This window comes from Micrasema longulum, unplaced genomic scaffold (assembly GCF_059751315.1).
Source record: "Micrasema longulum isolate JH-2025_06_02 unplaced genomic scaffold, ASM5975131v1 h1tg002773l, whole genome shotgun sequence".
Taxonomy (NCBI): domain Eukaryota; kingdom Metazoa; phylum Arthropoda; class Insecta; order Trichoptera; family Brachycentridae; genus Micrasema; species Micrasema longulum.
The window spans coordinates 10,378-33,905 of NW_028279899.1; the positions used below are offsets into that span (position 1 = coordinate 10,378).

The following is a 23,528-nucleotide window of genomic DNA, read 5'->3' on the forward strand; positions in this document are numbered from 1 at the left end:
TTACATGCATTAAAAAAAATAAATTAGAACATAACTTTAAATTTTTATCTTCTGTTGTATTGTCTTGTATGCTAAAGTTATAGGTTTAAATGCGTGTGATGTTAGCCACTGACATTTTTTGTTAATTTTATTGTCAAACAAGTGTTTTGTATTTTGTTTTTATTATTATATTTTTAATGCTTTGTTAAAGGCGTAAAACGTCATCTTTTTTTAAAGGATTTTTAATTTTTTCATTAAGAATATACAACTTTGCTTCAACAACATAAACTTATAAATGATTTCAAAAGAAAATGAAGTAATTTTGCATTTTAACAAAAACAACCAATAGAAAAAAATATGTGAAAAATCTTTATCAGTGGTACATTGTTTTGCTGATCTCCTGAAAAAATTTTCCAATGTAACTTATACCAAGTAGATATTTCTACATTAGCATTCCAATCTACAACATAGCACCCTTGTTTTATTTCTGAAGCCACTACATTTTCATGTGCGCAATAGATTTTATTGCAAGTAACTTTAAATCTTTTTTCATTTCTCCCTTCGAGTTAAATTCAAGTAATCAAGTCGTAATGGAAATTAACAATTAATTTATCACAAGTAAAAATTTATCAAATATTTTTTATTCACAAAGTGCGTGTCTGTACTGTTTGTTCGACCGTGCAGTCGATAGAAGATATTAGTAACAGGGAAATATAACATTTTTTAACATTTTAAAAGTAATAAAGGTCTATAAAATACGGTCCAGTAGCAAAAAAAAACTTTTTTGCTTATTATTAGTAGCATAAAACATACTTTTAAATTTTTAATTTTTAATTTCCGCAAAAACGGTCATTTCATTAGCCACGCCCCTAATATGTCACGATTCATGTTTATTTGTTCCTTGCCATTGAAATTTGTGTAGAACGATTTCACAAATCTTGACATCGTAACTACGAACGTATTTTTATTGAATTTCTTTTTTACATTTATGGATGTAAACATTTCTCCACAATATCCATATTGATTTTGTCTAAATCCATTTAATATATTTTTGTCACAGTAAAAAAAATATTTAAAAAAAATATTAAAAAGCGGAATTGTGCTGTGAGAAACTTACAGAGTTAAGAACCTTGGATCAAGCTTTAGATTTTCAGATGGTTACACATATCTGGTAAAATGGTGGAAGATTCCTTATGATAAAAAAGAAAATGATTCAATTTTAATATACATACTCGTAATTCTAATTTTATACAATTTTTTCTCAAAACAATAATAAATATTGATTAAATTATTAGTGTAAAGGGATTTTTTAATAAATACAGATTTAAAGTACGTAGAAAGTTTATTTAGGAATGGGCGTACATTTTATAAAAAAAATATTCCCTAAAATAAATTTTAAAATAAAATATAATTTACAAATATTTAAAAAATACATATTAATCAAGACAGTAGCATACCATACAAAAAAATAAACTAATTTGTTAAATTAAATAGAAAATAGAAACTATTACAATAACTAAGTTCTTATTTAAGTCTTTGATAACAAAAAATGTATTTATATTTTAATAATTTATTATATAAGGATCATATTCCACTCCATTGTGTAAAAAATGATAGAAATAATATAAAAATTATTACAATAAATAGTTTTAAACATCCAATGAATTTTTTTGATTTAAAAATGAAATAATCGATAGGCATCGGCGCCGTGGAGGATTTACCTAGACGGTCATCTGTGAAACTGGCGTCGCGGGTTCCATTCCCGCCAGACACAAGAAAAAAATCCAAGAAAGATAATAAGTCTGAGTGTTAGGAGGTATTTTTTATAACTTCCTTCCATTCACTCTCTGTCTTACTCGCTGATCAACCTCTAAAAGAGAAACTTAAAGGGTTATTTCTTTAAAAAAAAATGTTTTACCAGAAGTCTTATGAATTTGACGCAATAAAGATGAATATGAAATACGTTTATATTGATATTCTTCCAATATTCGTACTGTCAATATTTCATAGATTAAAAATGAATAATTGCAATAATTAAAAACAGATTAATATTTATAAATTACATATACAGTACGAAAATTTTGATGTATATTTAAATAAAACAACTTAAAATTATATTCATATTCAAAATACAATTTTTTTTTAAAATTACAATTTATTTTAATTTACCTACCTAAGACTTAAATCACAATTAAATAGAGATATATATTTATTTGCATTTAATTAAACGAATTTCAAAATAAATAAATTTTATTTATAGAATAATGAAAAAAAAACTTTTGGCAAGTTTTAAAAACATAGCAACAAAACTACATAGACTAATAATTTGTTTCTGTCATAAATCAGATCACACTTTTTTCAAAATTGAGTCAATATAATATGATCATATGCATTATATTGATGCAAAAATGACGATAAATGTATTTTAAAAAACATAATTTTTATTACAGATGGAGTTTGATTTCTATTTTTTAAAATTCTGATAATTGATGTTAACGTGCAAAAAGTTAAATTAAAATAATCTTTCAGCCTCTTTTTAACTTATATCACATCAAAATAGTTATTTACCTATACTTTTCCGAAAGGAAATTATCAATAAATGTAATTGTCATGTTTATTACAAAACGTGTCCAATTCATTAAAATTACGGAATCCACAAGTACTCGTCCTACCTTGATCCAACCTCATTGCTTTAGATTGTAGATACGAGTATGTTGACTTAATTTTAATGATATAACTAAGTACTAATATAAATAGATTTATGTAGTTTAATATTGAAGGAATCTGACAGTCCGTTGATGGAGTTTTCAGCCGATGATCTTATTTTTGTTGTATCCGTAAGAATTGATGGCTGAAAAGAAATAAAACAATAAATAAATTAACCAATATGATTATTTTGTACATATAAAGAGTGCACAAATAGACGATATGAAACAATTAATATTTCCAAAATAGAGATCGTCCAGATAAAGTGAGACATCTCGACACAATATCTTTTTCAACCAATGCGATGTTTAGTAATTGGGTATATTTACAAAATATCTGGTCAAATGTAATATTTTTTAAATGACTCGAGCCACATCTAATTGTTTTGCATTCTGTGGAAGTTTCTCAAAGTGAATATTGTTTATTGTCAAAACAATATTAATTTTTGGAATATTTTATGTAAAGCTGCATACTTCATTACTTTAAAAAATTTATCTGGACTTGTTTGACGATAGATATGTGAATGTACTTTTAGAAAATGGGTTTATTTTATACCTTTAAAAATATCTTAAAAAGCGGAATGATCAGCTGTATAATGATTTACTACATATACCTTTTATGAATGCTTATGATGTAAGTTGTAGCGACATCTGTCGCGATCATTATTAATTTCATGCACATGTTGTGAATATTATAAAGAAAACAATTGTATTGATATTGAAAATACTATTATAACCCAAACTTTTGTATAATTAATATTATCTACGACGGTCATTTTTAAAATGATTTGTTTATATATTTTTTAAAAAGAAATAGTCAAGTTTTTATGATTTACGGAAATATTTTAATTTTGGTGGCCAGTTTTAATGAGTGGCAAAAAATTAGAAAATTATACTAATAGAAAATTGCAATAAACCTGTGGTATAGCAGAGTTCGAACCTCGAACCTTTGATCAGCATGATTATTTTTCATAAATTCCATTACATTTATAAAACGGCAAGTCAAGTTTTATGATGTGTAAGAGACTGTTTTTCTGCTCGGAGAAAAATATAATAGGTATAATAGTGCAGCAAGCTTATTCTGTCACAATTTCGTTTGTTCAATCGTTCGTTCGTTCGTTATATATCCATCTCAATCTAATGCATTTAAAATTATATTTCGCTCTTGTTCCCTCTCATACGATACAAATGAATTTACGAAACGAATTAGTTACAGAATACGGCCACTGAGGACTTAATTCGGCTTGGCGGTGCCCACATACAAAAACAAATTGCTTGTGGCCGAACGAGAAAAGCTACCTGAAATAAGTAAATAACCAGAGGTAGACCTGCCTAATACCTACGTTACTAAATTGAGGAAAAGATTGAAGCGAATTATTCACTGAATGGAATTCTATTGATTGGACAAGATTAAGTCCCCAAAACGATCACAAAACTATTAAAATTTATTTTGGAAGGCACCAGGGCACCGTTTTGAATGGAAATATAAAATTATATATTAAGTTGGCGTTTATTTGTAAAACTTATATAAGGACTTAAATTTTTTTTTTTTTTAAGTCGGAGAATTGTTTTGCTTTAACAGATCTAGACTTTAGACTCTAGAGTAAAGTTATGTTCAATATTGTCTATTATGTAAAAATGAAACTTTTGAAAAAAATAAGGATCATACTTTACAAAAAAAAGATAACTGCCCACCTCCCGTTGTTAATGCAGGCCCAAGTTTTTATATTGGACAGGATCTTTAAAAGAACCTCGGAAAGTAGAGAGAAGTTCTATCCGTGTGATATAAACAAAAATAATAAAATACCTTTATACTCTTCTTCGCATTTGAGCAACAGTTCCAGCCACTGTGGTCCGGTGATCATGGGCATCTCCAGGGTTCCTCCGTAGCAAGGGGCCAGGCACTTAGGGCTGATGTACTGGTGGAGGGACTTTCTGTCGGTGCCGTGGAAGATCACCCTGTTCCTCAACTTCTCCCGGAGGAAGGGCTTGAAGAGGGCGAACACCATGTTGAAGATGTACGGCTGGTTCACGATGTGGAAACCCTTTATTCTAACAGGGATACTATCCTAGAAGACGAAAAAGAATTTTAAAATGTGTATTATTTAGTGGTTTGATGCTGGAATACGGACAAGAATTGACGTTTAAAAACACAATAGTCAATAAAGTCATAAAAAAAAAATATATATTGGCATTCTTATGATTTACGCAAACATTCCAATTTTGGGGGCCATTTTCAACGAGTTGTAAATAACTCACTATTAGAAAATGGGATCCAAGTTGTGGTAGAGCGGGTTGCGAACCTCGGACCACTGATCCGTAAGTCCGCGACACTAGCCACGGGACCGAAACCCGCAAGCACGCAACTCGATATGATTAAACGGGTTTTAGCGAACTGGTTAAACGCAATCAATTATTTAATTTTAATTTAATTAAGACCTGTTGCGGCTTGTGATATTTTGGGAAACCCGGAAAAATGGATCGTAATCAATGAGGAACTTCAGCCCTACGGGAAATTGGATACAAAAAATGTTTTCTTACGCGGGGTAAAAATTAGAGCATTAAATTGTACCGTAAAGTTTCTTGAAAATGTGCAGAAAAAATAATAAAAAATATTTTGATAAAAACGCACTACTTTAAATGACGTCACTGGTTCATGTGAATAAACCTATGATCTGAGAGCTATGGAAGATTTCCGGTCTGCTTGTCGCTTCTGGACCAATAGGAAGAACTGAATGGGAATAAGCGGAAATGAACCTCTGACGTCACACGCGGAGTTATTTCAGAAATACAAAACTTTAAAAAATCGTAGCGCCGATTTGCACGGCAATGTTGATAGGGCATGACGCGACAACGCTAATTTTTAAAGCACAATTTGAATCTGGCGTTGTATGAAACATGATTTCTTACATTTTTTTTGCAACACAACAGGCCAGGAGGCCTAATTACAGTGATGAATTACATCACAGAGCACCCAGGCTTGAGAAAAATCACATTTTAATTGTTGTGTTCTCACCGGGAATCGAACCCGGAACCTTCCGTGCGTGAGTCAAGCGTCTTGACCACTACACCGCGGAGGCCGCCATATCTATTTAATTATACCTCAGTAGGTCGAGCGGGGTTCGAACCTTTGATCCGCGACAGCGACACTAGACACGGGACGACAAACCGGTTACATAAATACAGCATATTTATTTATGTCAAAATAAAAGTGAACCAGCTAAAAATATTATCGATTTATTTATTCTGTGCCTGGGAGGGGGAAAAATACAGTTCTATTTGTGAAATAGAATCAAAACCCGAGGCGAGTAGTTTCGACTCGAATATATATTATATTTTTTAAATGCCTTTACACCATCATCATCTTTATTCCCTTTCCTCACCCAGTGGTGCATAGGAGACAGCTTTGGTAAACCAAATGCAGCGTATTTTAATCATCTGTTACATGACGGTAAGGTGATCAGTCCTACGCTCCAGGAAAAAAGAAATATTGTAATATAAACAACCTTTCAAAATTATATTTCACGTCCACTTTACAAAAAATCGAACCGGAGCATCGAGAATAGTAGGCGTAGACGACAACCACTATACTACGAGATGGAATTATCTCCACTAGATTTTTGTTTCTGGATTTTTACCTGAGAGTAGGCATCGAGTCGAAAACCCTCGTCCAGGGTTTTGATTCTATTTTACACACAAAACAGTATTATTCGTTCGCCTGGATGCAGAAACTTATTATGTCATCAATGTTTATTTATTTTATTGAGTATTGTGTACATTTAAAAAAAAATATTTTCTTTATTTGGATGATAAAGTTATTTCTTTGTCACCTTTTTATGAATTTCGAATATCATATTACCTGGAGGAAGTCGACGATTCTCTTGGCGAAAGGAGGAGTGAATTGCCAAACTTGCTGCAGAGTGAGACCGTCCATGTCAAAGATGACCACCGCCCCCGACACCTGAGTCTCGGGCTCCAGAACGGCCGCCTCCACGAACAGTACGCAGCCCTTAAACACTTCGTCGAGGGAGCATTTATTGTGCTTCCACTTCTCTGGAAAATACCATTTGAAAACGTTAAAAAAAAACATACATATATCTTGAAGTAGAGCATACGCTTTAATAATAACATTGTATATGTTTTGGAGTAGTAACTCACGCACAGTGTATGATTGTAATGCCGTATTGAGCCGACTTCATGAACTCGGCAATAGTTGTTCCCACATATCGGATATATTTAATGTGGGGTATTGTTCTTATAGAACAAACCTTATAAACTTTTTCAAAGATGAGCAGTAATCATATTTAATGTAGTTACTTCATATATGATTTTCTGTTTTTTTTTTATTTTTATATATATTTTTATTATAAACCTTATTATGTTTAAAATTTGATTTACTTTTTATATTAATTTTTAAAGTTCTCGTATACTTTTTATTTCAAACTTTTGTTTTATTTAAACTTTTTTTTTTTAAAAATATTATGTTATATAATTTTTAGGCTTGATTATTGTTCCTTAGTTTTGAGTGCAAATATGTAGTTTAATAAATATCAAACCTTATATGTTTATATTATAAATTTGTAAAAGGCAATTATGCCGTGTATGTTAATAAATAAATAAAAATAAATAAATAAATATATAAATATTTATATGATAATGAACATGATTCATTCACCGCCGTTACGTGGCAATTATACATTTTGCACAAACAATTACAGATTTATAAAACCAATTTATTTTACTTTTCTTACAGTTTTGGAGTATTTTCCGTGTTTAATTAATATAATAATTCACCGGTGCCTTATAATATTCAAATACGATTTATGCGTCGCGAAACGTAAGTATTTTTAATAAAGACATTTATATTAGGTATGGCCATGCATTAGGTTAATGTTTGGCAATGTTAAAAAATATAACAATCCCGATTGACAAATTTTGCTCGATGTCACAATCGCGGTGAGAATTTTTTATCGCGTCTTGTATTACTTATTATTTATTTTGTTATTTATTGAACAAATTTACGGACAATGTCCAATTTAACAAATCATATAACGAAAAAAAAACAATAACAAATAATAGAAGCAATACAACAAAGAAAAGCAAATACAAGTTAATACATTAGACAGGCATTATGGAATCCAGGTTAATTCTACAAATATGCAGTAAATTTTTTGGGAATATTTTTTCAGTTTATTTGTAAAAAAAATCTAAGATCTTGATTTTCCTTTACAAATCTAATCATTCTGACCGAGGAACAGAATTTCATTATTTCTGAGTCTACGTGAAGAAACATAAAGAGATATTTGTTGGAGAATAGCCTGGATATCAAATAAACTACGAGTATCAAGTATTTTAAACATGCAAATTAAATCTGCATTAAATCGACGAAAAGTTTCATGTCAGAATAGTTATAGTTATATCTTGTGATTCCTAGTTTGAACGCAATTTTCCTTATACATTTATGCTGAACTGATTCGATTCGATTTATATGAGTAACACATGAAGGAGACCATATAACGGAGGCGTATTCAAGAATGGGACGAATTAATGAGCAGTAAAGTGTTTTTAGAGTTAATATGTTTTCCTGTTTTTTTTACTGACAAGTGTGGCCATTGTGATTGAGCATCAAGTTATAATTAAAAAAACAATATGCAGAATTGTAGAGAAGCCACTTTGGTTTTTAGTAAATAAATACTTACTTCCTAATTCTACAACTAGCATCCTCCTCCCACACTGGTCCCGGTTAGGCATCACAGTCAGGATGTTGTTCTGGAAGATATTCTGTTCTCTGGTGGGTGTAAGGTTATCGTACATGTCTTTGTGCTTTACCTTGAAGGCATAATATCTCTTGATCTGTAATAACACAAACAAAAATATGAGAACGAGATAGTAGTAAATAAACGTAACATATTTTAGAGAAAATGAACTTTTAGAAAATTGCCTCGTAAAGCACAATTTTTTTTTTCAAACCAGGACCTAACACTTAATTCGAATTCTTATTCCTGAGTTTCATAATTCATTATTTTTTAAATAGTGTGTATTTCTTGATGTTAGCACTATATATATATATATTTAACGAGCGTTTACTGTTTTTTAAGTAAAAACCCAGTTTGGACAGAGTTCTTAATAAAGTTTTAATAAATATGTAAATATGACCGCATCGTAGTCTAATATACAGCGCGTTTGCCTACCATGCAAGAGGTATCGGTTTAATGAGAAACTTAATTTCTACAGAAAATTATATATAAATTTGTTTTCTTAAGCGCGATAAAAATTAGAGCATTAAATTTACTATACAGCAAAATGAAAATGTAGGAAAAAAATATTTCAGAAATACAAAACTTTAAAAAAATCATAGCGCTGATAATACGATATATAAAATTTTAAAAAAAATATTTTGGCTTAGTTTAATAGTATATTAAGAAATAATTTTAAAAAAACACTAAACTTTCTCATTTCCGACATGGTCGAACTAGAAATATTCATATAAAAAGGTAACTTTACCTTCACAATTTCACAAAAGTCAACAAATGGAAGAGTTACAGAAATGTGGATGTTTAAACTAAGCCAGAATGATGATTGTTACAGTGTGTAAATTGGTCAGTTAAACCAACCAATGGCAGGTTTTAAATTACAAGACATGTAATTGCTTAGACTTACATATTGCTCCTCAAAAATGTTTCCCCTCTCTGTCGTGAAATTTTTGTTAAAAAAAAGGTGTTTTTACCCTAGAATATTTCATGAACCTTGGATTGCCATCTGTAGCGTAAGATTGAGCATCTTACATTCACACAACACTGATTATCAAGATACTATGGGCGGATGGTATACCGATGCAGTGCCCTATGAAACATTAGGTGCGGAAAGAAAATGATGATGAGTATAACCAGTAATCGATATTTTTTTTACTTATTTAAAAAAAAAATATACAATTTTTAAAACTAATTGTTGAGTTTTAATCTAAAGTTAATTTTAGAAACCGATGTAAAGTCAATCATACCTTGAAAGTCAGCCAAAAAGTCTTGTAAGAAAGACATCAATGGGTTGAAAGGATACCGAAACTTACTAAAGAAGCTTAAAAAACAAACTTTAGAGATTATTCTAGCCTGTATATTTTAAGGGTTATGCTTATTTATTTATTTATTTTAAAGAAGCGAACAGTCGACAATAATATAGTAACATTAAAAAAAAATACAGTTTAAAGACAAACCAGCAAAGTTTCTAAATAAGAATCATACATATTATTAAATCGTGTTACAACAGAAGGATGCGTTTTTTTTATTTTTTATTTATTTACAATTTTAAAAAACCCGTTAGGGTTACATTAGAAATTTAATATTGTCTAGTCATTTTATGTCTCGTCTAGTCTAGTTAGTTCAGTCATCATGTGCTTTTTCAGATTGATTTTGAATTTGTCTCCAGTAAAAGTTATCAAGTAGTATGGTAGGTCGTTGTAGTGTTTAAGTCCATTATGTAGTATTTTTGAATGTCCTGTGTTTGTCTTTGCCTTTTCAATATGATAGTGTTGTTGTTGTCTGGTGTTATATTTGTATATGTCAGCATTTTTGACCATTTTTTGTTTATATGTATTTGTATGAGAGTCAGTGTAGATGTGTGTTTATGTGTATTAGTGTAGGAGGAAGTGTTCAGGTGTATGTAAGTGTGAGCATCATTAAATTGTAAGTGGGATCGTATCGCAGCCAGAAATAAGGAGTCTTAATTTATTTTTAAATAAATTAAGGAGCATGTAAAATATATATATATGAATGAAAAAAAGCATTATAGTTAGAGCAAGAACTTGTACGGGGATATCATATTTTTAATTTAAAGAAATGGTAGATCTTTACCTGACAACTGATTATTTCAGACGTGATAATATTTAGAATACATTGTAAAATATAGCATTGTTAACTTTCTTTTTCATCAAAACATTTAATTCTTCATGATAAATACACTATGCAATTTCGTTTATAGTGTATTTACGAAATAACCCAACCTTTTGAATACGTAAAATTCATACAAACTAATGTTAGAATTCGTTTTTACAAAGATCTCGTTCAACTTTTAACAGCCTTTTCAATCATATAGATATCTATCATACAGGATTACAATTATTGAAAAACAGCGTATGAAAAACCTTTGAACAAAACTTCCGTTGATCTCATTATTATAATTACTTACCCCCTTTTCTCTCATTACGTTACATTCTTTAATATTGGTATTTTTAATTAAATTTGCTTACTGAAATTTTTATTTCTGTTAATATCGCTTTAATATACATATTAAAAAAATATTATCTTTATAAAATAAAAAAAAGACCAATTACGGATTTCACACTAATTTATTATGAATGCAGGAGGAGAGAGGAAAAATAATTGAATTCTAAAAAAATAAAAATATGAATTTTAAATAAAAGGTACATAAAAGGGAGAAGTCATTGTATAGCTCCAACTCTACTTTCCTCCCTCTCTCTCTCTGCTTCCACGAACATTTAAATTTCTTTGTAAAAATTCACAACCAACAATAATTTATTAGATGCAGGTAGTAGATGTACACATGAATAATTATAAATTAAGAGTTGAAATCAAAAGTTAAAATTAAAATTAAAAGTAAAAGTTAAAATTAAAAGTTAAAATTAAAAGTTAAAATTAAGAACTAAAATTAAAAGTTTAAAATTGAAAGATAAAATTAAAAGTCAGATTAAAAGTTAAAAGTCAAGCAGGAGATAAATTTAAAATGACTTATTATTAAAGTTATATTATATTACTTAAAATACTGTTTTTTTTCTTTTAATTACTCTGAGAATGTTTTTGTATTTTTGAACCACTTTTAATTACTTTTAGAATTGCCTTTATTTATTTTATTGTTGCTTCTCATCTGTTCTTTTTTAAATTCCTTAAAATACGTATGTATATTTTATTTTTTAAAATGTTTTTTTTTTGCATTTGAGTATGTTTTTATTCTTATTTATTCTAATTTTTACTTTTTGATTACTTCAAGTAAGTTTTTTCTCATTATAAATATTATTTCCACTAATATTAAAAATGAAAAAAAAAACTAAATACTGACTTTAAATATAACTTTTTTACTTTGATTTTAATTTTAATTCAATTTTTAAACTGCTTTTAGTTATGTTTTTTTGCCTTTTAATATTATTGTACTCGAAAAAATAAATATTGTTAATTGATAACCTTAGCGTGTAATATAATATGGAAACTTCACTGGTCCATTAGAATTAAGTCTTATTTTGTAAACTATTAAACTATGTAAATGTACTGTATGTTTCCTAAATGAAAGAAAATAATTTTAAAAAATCATTGCATGTTTAAAAGTCAAATATTGATTCAACTCTTCAAAGGTCGTTACAAGCCACTTCTCTGACGCAGAGGTTAGTTAATTCTGGCAAACCTATATAGGGTGAAAAGGTCTCTTTAAGACGTTGAAAAATCTAAGTGGATTATTTACATAATATAATAAAAAAATACACGCTGTTCAAGTATGAGGTCGACCAAAACCGTAAAAATAAAGGTTTGCTATTTATATACATATATATATATATTTTATACATGATTATTAAAATGCATGTTTGTCTTAATAAGAATACAATAAGATACACTAAGATACCAAAGTAATTGAGGAAGTCTAGTGGTTTAAATTTTTTTATTTGTTAATAGACTATCAAACTATGCCTAAAAACAGAATTCGCTTCCCGTAAACTGGAAATCTGTCACAGTGTATTACAGTGAATAAAATTAAAATCGTGTTTGATGAAGAAAGGACTATTGAGTCATGTAGAAGTGTTAGAAAAATATTTGTGGAAAGTGTCAAGAGCAAAAACGTCATTTTGCGAGAAACTCATTTGAGGAAAATTTGGGCATGGCAAATATTATCAAATTAGTTTTCAAGTGCAAAAATTATTTTTCAGAACGATGCGTCACTACATTGGAATAGCAGGTAAGTGTGTTTAGTTTGAAGTTAATTAACTTTGACGATTTTCATTAAAACACTAGAGTCTAAAATACACAATATTTTTGGTTGACATTGAGTATTCATTATATATACAGAGGGATAAATTCCTAAGGGAAACATATTATGTATGGGACTCTGATGTATGGGAGCGAAGTATGGACTTGGAAAAACAGAGATGAAAGTAGGCTGAATGCTGTCGAAATGCGATCTCTCCGGAGAATGTATGGTAAAACTATGTATGTAAGAAAGATGCACAAATGTTGAGATCCGTTCATTTTTTAAGGCTGAGATAAGCATTATCGACCAAATCAAGAAAGGAGCTGTGCGCTGGTTTGGACATGTAGAGCGGATGGACAGCGAAAGAACGGCTAAGAATATAACACCGAAGTATATTCACATAATATGTGAACATCTGCATTGCAGAACCTTCATCTAGAAGTTCCAAAGATATTATTTTAGCAAGATGTTTATTTAATCTACAGTGTTCTGAAAGGGCTTTAGTGATAACCGTCACCTGGTTTCGGTTCAGTTAGAAAGCAAACCTTAGCAAGTATCCCTTCAGTAGTACCCCTTCGGTTTTTTTTTGCCAGAGAATAATCTCCATACTCATATCTACGTTTTTTTTTATAACTGGTCAGTTACTGATTTTCGGTAAAAAAAATGTTTTTAATATTGAAGTGTTTATTTATTTATTTATTTATTTATTAACATACACGGCATAATTGCCTTTTACAAATTTATAATATAAACATATAAGGTTTGATATTTTTTAAACTACATATTTGCACTCAAAACTAAGGAACAATAATCAAGCCTAAAAATTATATAACATAATATTAAAAAAAAAAAAAAAAGTTTAAATAAAACAAAAGTTTGAAATAAAAAGTATACGAGAACTTTAAAAATTAATATAAAAAGTAAATCAAATTTTAAACATAATAAGGTTTATAATAAAAATATATATAAAAAATAAAAAAAAACAGAAAATCATATATGAAGTAACTACATTAAATATGATTACTGCTCATCTTTGAAAAAGTTTATAAGGTTTGTTCTATAAGAACAATACCCCACATTAAATATATCCGATATGTGGGAACAACTATTGCCGAGTTCATGAAGTCGGCTCAATACGGCATTACAATCATACACTGTGCGTGAGTTACTACTGCAAAACGGTGGCACCCGCCTAGTTATCCTTCCAGGCACCCTGAAGTTGACGAGTGACAAAAGTTCTGGGCAATCCCATATAGAATGCACAATTTTATACAAATTTAACAGGTCTATATTTTTTCTTCTATCGTTAAGTTTAAGCAAATTTAATGTTTTTAATAAAAAATCGTAATTTAAAAATTCATGACTAATTCCAAGTTTAAAATTTATGTATCTAAAGAATTTTTTTTGGACCCTTTCCAGAGAATTTTGATGACAATTGTAGTAAGGAGTCCAAATTGTTGAGTTGTACTCTAACTGACTTCTCACTAAAGAAGTATACATCAACTTCAAAGTGCCTATGTTTTTGAATTCATTAGTCACACGTAACACGAATCCCAACATTTTCAGAGATTTACTAGTTATGTTGTTAATGTGACTAATGAAGGACAATTTTTGGTCGAAAATGACGCCTAAGTCGCGCACCTCAGAAGTTGAGATTAATTGAGTATTTCCCATCAGATAATCGAATAATATGGGATTTTTTATTCTAAAAAATCTCATTACCTGGCATTTTTTAATATTCAATTGCAGTTTATTAGCAGAGCACCACTGAAACATTTTATCTAAATTATTTTATTACTAATCCCGCAATATTTTTTCTCAATAATCTATTCAGAAGTTCGGCGGCCTCCGTGGTGTAGTGGTCAAGACGCTTGACTCACGCACGGAAGGTTCCGGGTTCAATTCCCGGTGAGAACACAAAAATTAAAAATGTGATTTTTCTCAAGCCTGGGTGCTCTGTGATGTAATTCACCACTGTAATTAGGCCTCCTGGCCTGTTGTGGTGCAAAAAAAAAATGTAAAAAAAAATAATGTAATCATAGAATTAAGAATAGTCCAGAAGGAGCGTAGAATCATATCTGAATACATCGGACTGTGTCCAATAATCCCCCCACTATGGCCTACTTTCACCACGCACATTCGTGATATCACCGCGTAATGTTGCTTGATGGGAAAAAAAATAATCATAACACAAATGTAAGGTAAAAAAAGTAATCTGTTAATTTATCTAAAATTTTATTGTGCACGCGAAAACATTGATTGACACAACAGAGTAGATAAGTAAAGTGTCATTTAATAAGAGTAATTAAATTTATGAACTTTGAACTTAAAATATAAAACAAATTTTATTTTACGTAAAACGAATATTTTTATATCATGTTAAATAATATTTGATGTTTTAAAGATAATGTCGTTCAAATGGCCCCACGGCGTTGTTTAATCCGAGGTCATTAGTCCTTGCATTAAATTAGTAAAGTAGGGTAAAAAATACCTAACCTACTCATTGATGAGTAGTTTAGTCGCCTTCTGTTTGATGTGCGTATGCGGTTTTTGGACTGTTTTTAATTCTATGTTCGTAATCTATTATTCACTTTAAAATAAGAATGATATTAAAATAACATGTAATTTGGTTACTGCCTTTTTTGTTATCTTTTTTATTTATTACGTATTATAAAAAAAAATTCGCTAAGTGTACGCAGGTATTTTTTAAGTGGTGAGGCGTTGTATTTTCTCTGCCTACGATACGGAGAAACGACGTGATGGTTTATTGTTGTTGTTAAAAAATATGTTGATAGTTAGTTACCTTATTCCAAATCCACGAAGCTTGCAAAGTAAGCAAATGAAAAAATTACAAAGTTATCACAGTTTTGAGATCTTCATATGATTTAGTTGTACCTAAATTGGCAGTATTACTTTTGTCATATGTTGCATGCACTATAAATACAATTATTTGTATTACTGTTTTACTTACCAAGGCGTAAGCACTCTCAGGATAAAATTTGCATGGCCGCAAGAATTTGATGAGCCATTCATCGTTGTCAATTGGGACGTACAGCTCTTCATCGTCTGAAAAGTGGAAAAACCTATCATCAGTAAGACGTCATAGCTCGTGACGTCACCACCGATGTCACGTTTTTTGCGTCACCAAGGAGATAGTCACAATGACGGATGAACAGGATTCGGTCTCGCAGTCTCGTTATTTTTTTCCTTATTGAAAAGAGCAACTATTTAACAACTCATTTGTTATAGAGTTTTGTTATGGTAAATAGTAAATGTTTATAGTACAGAAATATTTCACTTAGATATTTTTCAGTCGTTAGCTTTTTTATGAAAATATATTCATTGAGTTATTGATGTTAGTTTATGAATAGTTAAATACATACTCTTTGTAATATTATATAACAGTAAACGGTAAATTAGAATAATTTGTAAACTTCTTTTTACGGAGTTTCCTTATTTTAATAAAGTGGAAGTTTTCCGCATCTGTAGGTTAATTGTTTCTTAAACGTTTCGGCCGTAAAAAGTAAAAAAAATATGTATGAAACATTTGATACAGGGACTAGAGCGTTTAAACGAAGTAAATTTAAAACGTCTTAATTTAAACTATATGAGCCTTACTTATTAGATTTCCTTATACCAAGTTTATATTAAGAAATAACCATACCCGGTTTAGCTTTGTATAGCCGGTATAAAAAAAGCTTAGCTACTTATAATATTTATTACATAGAATAACAATTAGCAGGTTATTTGATGCTTATTTTTTTAAACAGTCAACACTGATATGTGCGCGTGCGCAGTAACTTTTAAAACAACACAAACAAACGTCAAAGTCAAATCGAGACTACTGTCAGTGTAAGAACATGGAGAAAACCGTTAGAAAAAGATATCAAAATTAGGAAGAAGAGGAGAAGTTAAAAAGAATTCTATAGTTTATTCGTGTTTCCTTTTTTATCATAATTAATTAAAACACTTACAAACATATAACATTTGAGATATTATTTAAACAAATAATTAAAAATCATTTGAATCGCGAAGATGAGAAGGTCGCAGGACTTATAAATAGTTTAAAATTGAAAAAAAAACTGATTAACTATCTATTTTGATTACCGAAAAATATGACTTTTGACAGATCGCGTGCTTATTGCAGTTTGAGTTTTATAAGTTTCTATGGTCGCTTTCCGTGATTTAAACCTAGTTAAACTCTATGCGAGGTTTATAAGTAATACAAGCTAAAAGGCTATACCATCATTATTCTACCACTGTTCTAAAGCTTTACTTTATACTCGATTTATAAGTAAGGTCCTATGGGTACACATCATAATGACTCCTTGAAAAGAGCCGTAGAGTACCAAATTAAATGTAAAAGGATATGATTGAAACCATAAGAAAATAATTATTTAGACTTGTCATAAAATATTAAAGTGCAGATAAACTAAATAAGGAATTTAATAATAAACGTTGAGAATGAAAGGATTAAATGGGAAATACTAAAGATGGGTCCCGTATTAAAAAATATAAATAATCTAAAAAATTAACAAAAAATAAAAAAATAGGTAGGCCTTTGCCTAGCACAGTTGTGTTTGGGGTAGAATCAATTCCTGGTAAAATCAAACAGATAAAAATTGATTGGGTTTTTTTTCTTGAGTAAGCCTGGCTGTATATTATTGTATGTAATTCACCACTGAAATTGGGCCTGATGTGATCATAATGCTATAATATTTTCAATAATAGAGAAATATCAAATACTAGGCAAAAAAAAAGTGAAATAGATTAAGAAAAAATCTTTGTATTTTCAAAATCAATGTGGATATTGTGAAGAAATGTCTTTTCAAATACATAACTTTTAACTTTTGACATAACTTCTAACTTTTAATTTTAGCTTTTAATTTCAACTCTTAATTTTTACTTATTCATATGTCCTGCATCTAATTAATTATTGTTGGTTGTGAATTTTTACTAAGAAATCATGGAAGCAGAGAGGGAGGGGAGAATGTCTTCTGATCATCTTACATTCGTGTAACAAAAATTATCACGATACACTGCGATTGTTGCACCAATGCAGTGCCCTATGCACCATTAGGTGCGGAAAGGGAATGATGATGATGTATTTCATAGGCCCTTATTAATTTTAAATTGTAAAAAAAGGTGATATTTCCCTATAACCAAGCGTAGAGACGTACAAAAGCAAAACAAAATAAAGTATAAACATTATTGATATAAAACTAACATTCGTTTACTTTTTTTAACAACCAAAGAACAATATGTTGACACCTTTTACAATGATTTGATTTTTTTTCTACTTCAATGAAAGAGAGTGAATAAATTGCTGAAAAATAACAATTGACATTGGTATTTTTGTCGATGGCTCTTAATTTCTTCCTTACAATGTTGCGGATTACACATAAGTGTTAAGATTTCGTACTGAAATTTGAAATGCAAATTAAAGTTGAACAAAAATCCATGATCACGACCTTGCGGTAAATTCTGGTTAACCTTACAATTGAAGCAAACACAATGTGCACAAATTACGTTATTTATTATACCAATCATGATGAAGAAGATATCTATTAAAAAACAACCACTTTCGATAGTTTTAGGTATTTTTTTTGCTCATTTACGTCATCCGTTAGATTACGTGTGAGATTTGTGTTGATTTTCCATAACAAGAAAAATCCATTATCATTTCAAATTCTAAACAGGTATCACAGGAGTCATAGTGGGTTTACTTAATTGATTGGAAATTAAAAACTTCTCCTTTTTTTCCCAACCAACAATTTAAATCAATTATTCGGTAAATTATTTTTTCTTTGTACATGAACAAGTAAGAAATTTTAATGAATATTCTTATGTATTATTGTTATCAAAAATATTTTTTACTTTGTGGTATGACATTTTACACTTATTTGTTTATAAATTTGTATAAACCACTTGAATTTTTTTTAAATTTAATTACACTTCGACCGGTTTCGATGTTACTAAATTATAAGTGTCATATTCTTATGGATTAGATCTAAAAATGCCAACGTCAGATTTCATGTTTTTCTAGCCACCATTTTGTGGAGGGTCGATGTCGACTTGTATCTTCACCTATTTGAAACTTAACTACATGTGTTGTAATGTGTTTTTATTAAAATTTGTTATCAAAGACCTCAAAATGTTCATTTTAACGGCACAAAACGTCTAAATAATAAATCTCCTGTAATATTCGATTTAAGACATTGGTCTAGTAGATCCAAGCCACCGATTTTATGCATATATTGTGATAAAAATACATATTTGCATTTCATTTTGAATGTACTGGTACATGTATGAAAACATAATGAAATAAAAATAAATTATGAATAACTAAAATGATTCGACTCGACTCGACAAGTTACTAAAACTTATTTTAACATGTTACAAAAGAAAGGAAGAACATTTAAGAGAAGGTAATATAGAAGTCTAGGCATCTACGGGGCTTATGACCGGTCAATGGCTGGTTTAAGTGGCCACTTTACACACTGTGTAACATTCACCATTCTGCCCATATTTGAGCATCTTTATTCCTTCAATTCTTTCATCTGTTGATGTTTGTGAAGTTATAGAGCTGAAACCTTTATTTATGCGGGTGAGTTTCATCTAATTGAATTATTCTACCTACACACTAGGCAACGCCTGAAAATGTTATTTTTTCAATTTCTATACTTCTTCATGGACAAGGTGGATTTATCAACAATATTTTGAGTTAGTCCAAATTTTCGTAGACAAGGACTGGATTCAACTCCCTAGGGAGCTGTTTATATTAACATATTACAACAGAGATGAAGAACATTTAAGAGAAGGTAAGATAGAAGTTTAGGCATCTACAGGGCTTATGACCTGTCAATGGCTGGTTTAAGTGGCCACTTTACACACTGTGTAACATTCCCCATTCGGTTTTAGTAATCCCTTTGAGCTTTCTATATTGTCTTTAAAGATTACTGAAACTCCAAAACTCAAATAAAGTTGATTACTGCAGAATTTTACTATTACAATTTTTGATATGTACAGACAATAATAATAATTTTTTATTTTTTTAAAAACTAAATTAAGAAAGCAATGCATGAAAGATGGAAATAATTTTTGGAATTAAAAAAAAACCCAAAATTTTTTTTTCATGTAAAAGGTATAGTGCGTGCGAAAAGGTATAGTACTTGCGTGCCAAGCAATGTGAATTTTCAATGTCTAATTTTATTTATTTTTTTATATTTGGATAATTTATAAGGCGACGTTTTTGTGAAAATCACCTCAAGGGCGCTGTACAATAAATAAATATCCCACTACGTCTTGCAGCTACAGAGCGCATGAACGGTTGGGATTCTTGTTCCTCGTCTCCAATTATGATATACAGGAGCTAGATTACAGCACGTCTTGCAGCTACAGAGCGCATTGACAATAAGAAATCTAGCCCCTTTTTACATTTTTTATTTGACAATAAAGTTTAGAGATTTAGTGATATTAAAAAAAAAAAACAATTTGTAAAAATAGAAGTTAGATTACAACAAGTCTTGCAGCTACTGAGCGCATGGACGGTTGGAATTCTAGACATCATTTACTAAATTAGGATATTTTATAGTTGATAACATTTACCTATTGAAGCTAGATTACTAATCGTCTTGCAACTACAAAGTGCATGGACGATTGAAATTCTGGCCACTTAAAATTATCAATAAATTTACAAAAACAAACATTGAGCATAATAGTAAATTTGTAAAGTGTTCGTGTTAAAAAGTCAACATTAAAAAACTAAACAGATAAAGCACTTCAACACTATGGATAACATAACAAATAAAAATATCCGAAGGGTAGCTTTCGTAAATTTCGTAAAATTTTTGGTAGTCACTAGTCACTGCCGCACAAGTGCAAACACATGTTGTTTGTTTAATTCCTAGAAGATGGTCCGGTCCACGTGTAGTTGCCGGAGGGGGCAAAGAAGCCTATTGTTCCAACGACTTTGTATCCATTTTAGTCAGTATTATTTCGTTTTATAATGAGTTTGAAATTCCCGCTCAATTTTATTTATTTTTTACATTATTATTAGACAAACGTGTGTATGAGAGTGGTTTGAGGATTGACGTATCATTTTGTAAGTACGAGTTTATTGGAAATAGCATTTTAAGTCTATTGAGTATTTATAAAAAAAGTTCACTTATGTTCAGTAATGTATTGAGAGAAGACGCGTTTTAACCAGAGAAATCGTGTGATTGAACTAAAAGATTAAGTGTTATGTGGTTGAATTCAGACATGTATTAAAATGTATAATATTGTATATAGTAGGTATTCAGTATTGCGATTCCTTGGATTAAAGTAGCGTAAATTATTATAATAACACAACATTTCAAAGGTAATACAGGTACTCTTAATGTTCTACGCGCATCACACAATGTCCGCATGCTCATCGCTCATTATTTATACCTTAGATATTTTAATAATAATCAATGCTATTCTTAATGATATCGTCATCACGGTTGGTAAATAATTAATATTATGACTAGAAATAATATATGTGTGTATCAGTGGCGAACGGTAATTTTATTTACAGGTAAGCAATATTTTTATTTTATTTATTTGTACCTACATAGTAGGTACATAATATATTGTAAGTGATATACGAGTATACTATAAATTCTATTTTTTTGTGGTTCTGAGTGGTACAACAACTCTCATCTATGAAATTAACTCAAACGACGTAACTTCGTGATATGTTATATTGTGTAGCTATATTACCCTCTAATTTAACACATAACTTATATAAAAGTTTATAAAAAATTGCACAATGAATTCAGTCAGTATTAAGAATTCTCATTATGATTGAAAGTCAACTGGTTGATATGTTCTAGAAATTAATAAAGCTAAAAATGGCCGCGTCGAGTGCCACATGTGTTGCGAGTCATATGTCAAAAGTATCATCTCAAAGAAAAATAGACCTTAAAAAATAAGGTTTGAAATACTGTTTTCCAAATCGAGAATCTTTAAAAAAGTTGGGTAATCTGAAAGTTTACTCTAGGAGAAAAATCCTGCCACTGGGCTTAACATGTTCAAAATATAATACACTTATTTGTATGAAGAAATGAATTGTATTAATCGGCTAATTCATCGGCTCATTGCTGGCGCTGGGCGCGTTTTATTCATATTTTTATTTATATTTAGAGAAAAATACAAGATTTATAAGAAATAGTAATTATTTGTTTGTTTTTCTGTAAATAAAGTTACTGTAAAACATTATCATTGATAGTCAAATATAATGGTAAGCTGCGCATAACCGCTTGTAGACACAGTTTGCCCCTAATTTATATACGTCTCTATAAGTACAATTATTTAATGCAAATTTATTACAAACTTGCACACATTTATCGTATAAAAATGTGATTTAATTCTAATTTCAATTCAATTCAAATTCACTTTAGTCGAAATTCGCACGAGTATTTTTTTTCAGCTGGGAAAACTGATATCGGATGCCCTCAGGTCTACACATGTAACGTTTTTATTCGGAAATTTTTGATTAAATAAGTTGTAAGGTATAAAACCAAGATGAAATAATTCATTATTTTTTCGTTATTCAAATGCGGAAACTTTCTTTTTTCTTTTCAAATGCTTCAAAAGTAGTAAAATTTAATTCATTATTGACATATCATCTGAGTCAATGAATGGGTATTCTATTATTTAAAGATTTGTTTATTTTATCACGCTTGATAAGCAACTTTATATTCATATTAGTAAATACTCCATTTAGAATTCATTTTAATAAAATGAAATGAATTTTAAGTTTTCAGATGAAAGTTTTTACAAATATTTAAGAATGTTATTAAAATGAGAGGTCATACGATATTTTTAAACAATACATATTTAACCTTAAAAATATATTGTCTATTTAATTGAACCAGGAAAAATATATGCATGAATATTGAATAGGCCCTCCCCAGCTTTCATTCCTGGGTACGTAATCTGATGGAAAGATAAAATTGATCTTCAATTTTATGTACAAAGTAAAGTTTTCTGTATAAAAAATAAGATATGTTTAAATTTTTTCTTTATAAACATGTTTTATTACCGGTTACCAACGAAGATACTTTGAATTTTTATACAAATATACACATTTTCGTACATAAATATCGATATTAGTTTATACCGTCTCAAGATAGCCGTTCATAATCGCGACCCTGGTTGGATTATTTAATAAATACAAAAAATACTTCGTAGAATACTTGCCATATTTACGGATTAATAAAGTAGGCAGACATTTTAACATAAATTCATGCAACATGCTTAATTAATTCCGAAGTGTCCGTTTGAATGAATTATTGTATTTGAATGATCCAGAAAACTAGTAACGTTGAATACAAAATTAGTACAAGGGCAAGTGGTATAAATAGTCCCTATTGATATGCGATACGTCATGGAGTAATAATAAATAATATGCAAAGTAAAGAGGTAAAGAGTAACGCAATTCACTTAACCTATTTTCAACAGGTTTAAGCAGCTTTCGGTTTTAATTGCATAGTACCTAATGGAACCATCAGAAGAACTTGTGCAGAAGTCACGCGTTATCAAAACGAGATATTTCGGTGGCTAAAATTTTAAAAGTTACTGCGTTCTATTTAACCCTTTAGACTGCTAAACAACGATATATCGTTGTTGTTGATAATCCGGGTAATAAAAGTCTAACCAGATTGTTGCTGACGTCATAATCCCCTAAAAGGTAAATGAATTTAGGAACTTGCTGTTGCACTTTTCCGTGAGCGGTGTAACACATTTTCAAAAAATAACAATAAACTATTACATCATTGATTTGGTTTCGCTAGTTACTGTTTTACAAAAAAGTGGAAATATTTATTTAATATTATTTTTATCAAAAACATT

At 29.7% G+C, this 23,528-nt stretch overlaps 1 protein-coding gene across 1 annotated transcript in view; it reads right to left on the reverse strand.

Moving 5' to 3' along the window:
* Positions 1 to 1,302: 1,302 nt before the first annotated feature.
* LOC148271607 (alpha-tocopherol transfer protein-like) overlaps positions 1,303 to 23,528 on the reverse strand; it is a 28,831-nt gene continuing 6,605 nt past the window's right edge. The window contains exons 2-6 of the mRNA XM_088241179.1: positions 15,622 to 15,716; positions 8,384 to 8,537; positions 6,544 to 6,737; positions 4,492 to 4,753; positions 1,303 to 2,830 (exon numbers count right to left, since the gene is read on the reverse strand). Of these exons, the coding sequence (XP_088097305.1) occupies positions 2,787 to 2,830; positions 4,492 to 4,753; positions 6,544 to 6,737; positions 8,384 to 8,537; positions 15,622 to 15,716 (749 nt within the window). The 3' untranslated portion in view covers positions 1,303 to 2,786. The remainder of the gene's footprint in view (positions 2,831 to 4,491; positions 4,754 to 6,543; positions 6,738 to 8,383; positions 8,538 to 15,621; positions 15,717 to 23,528) is intronic.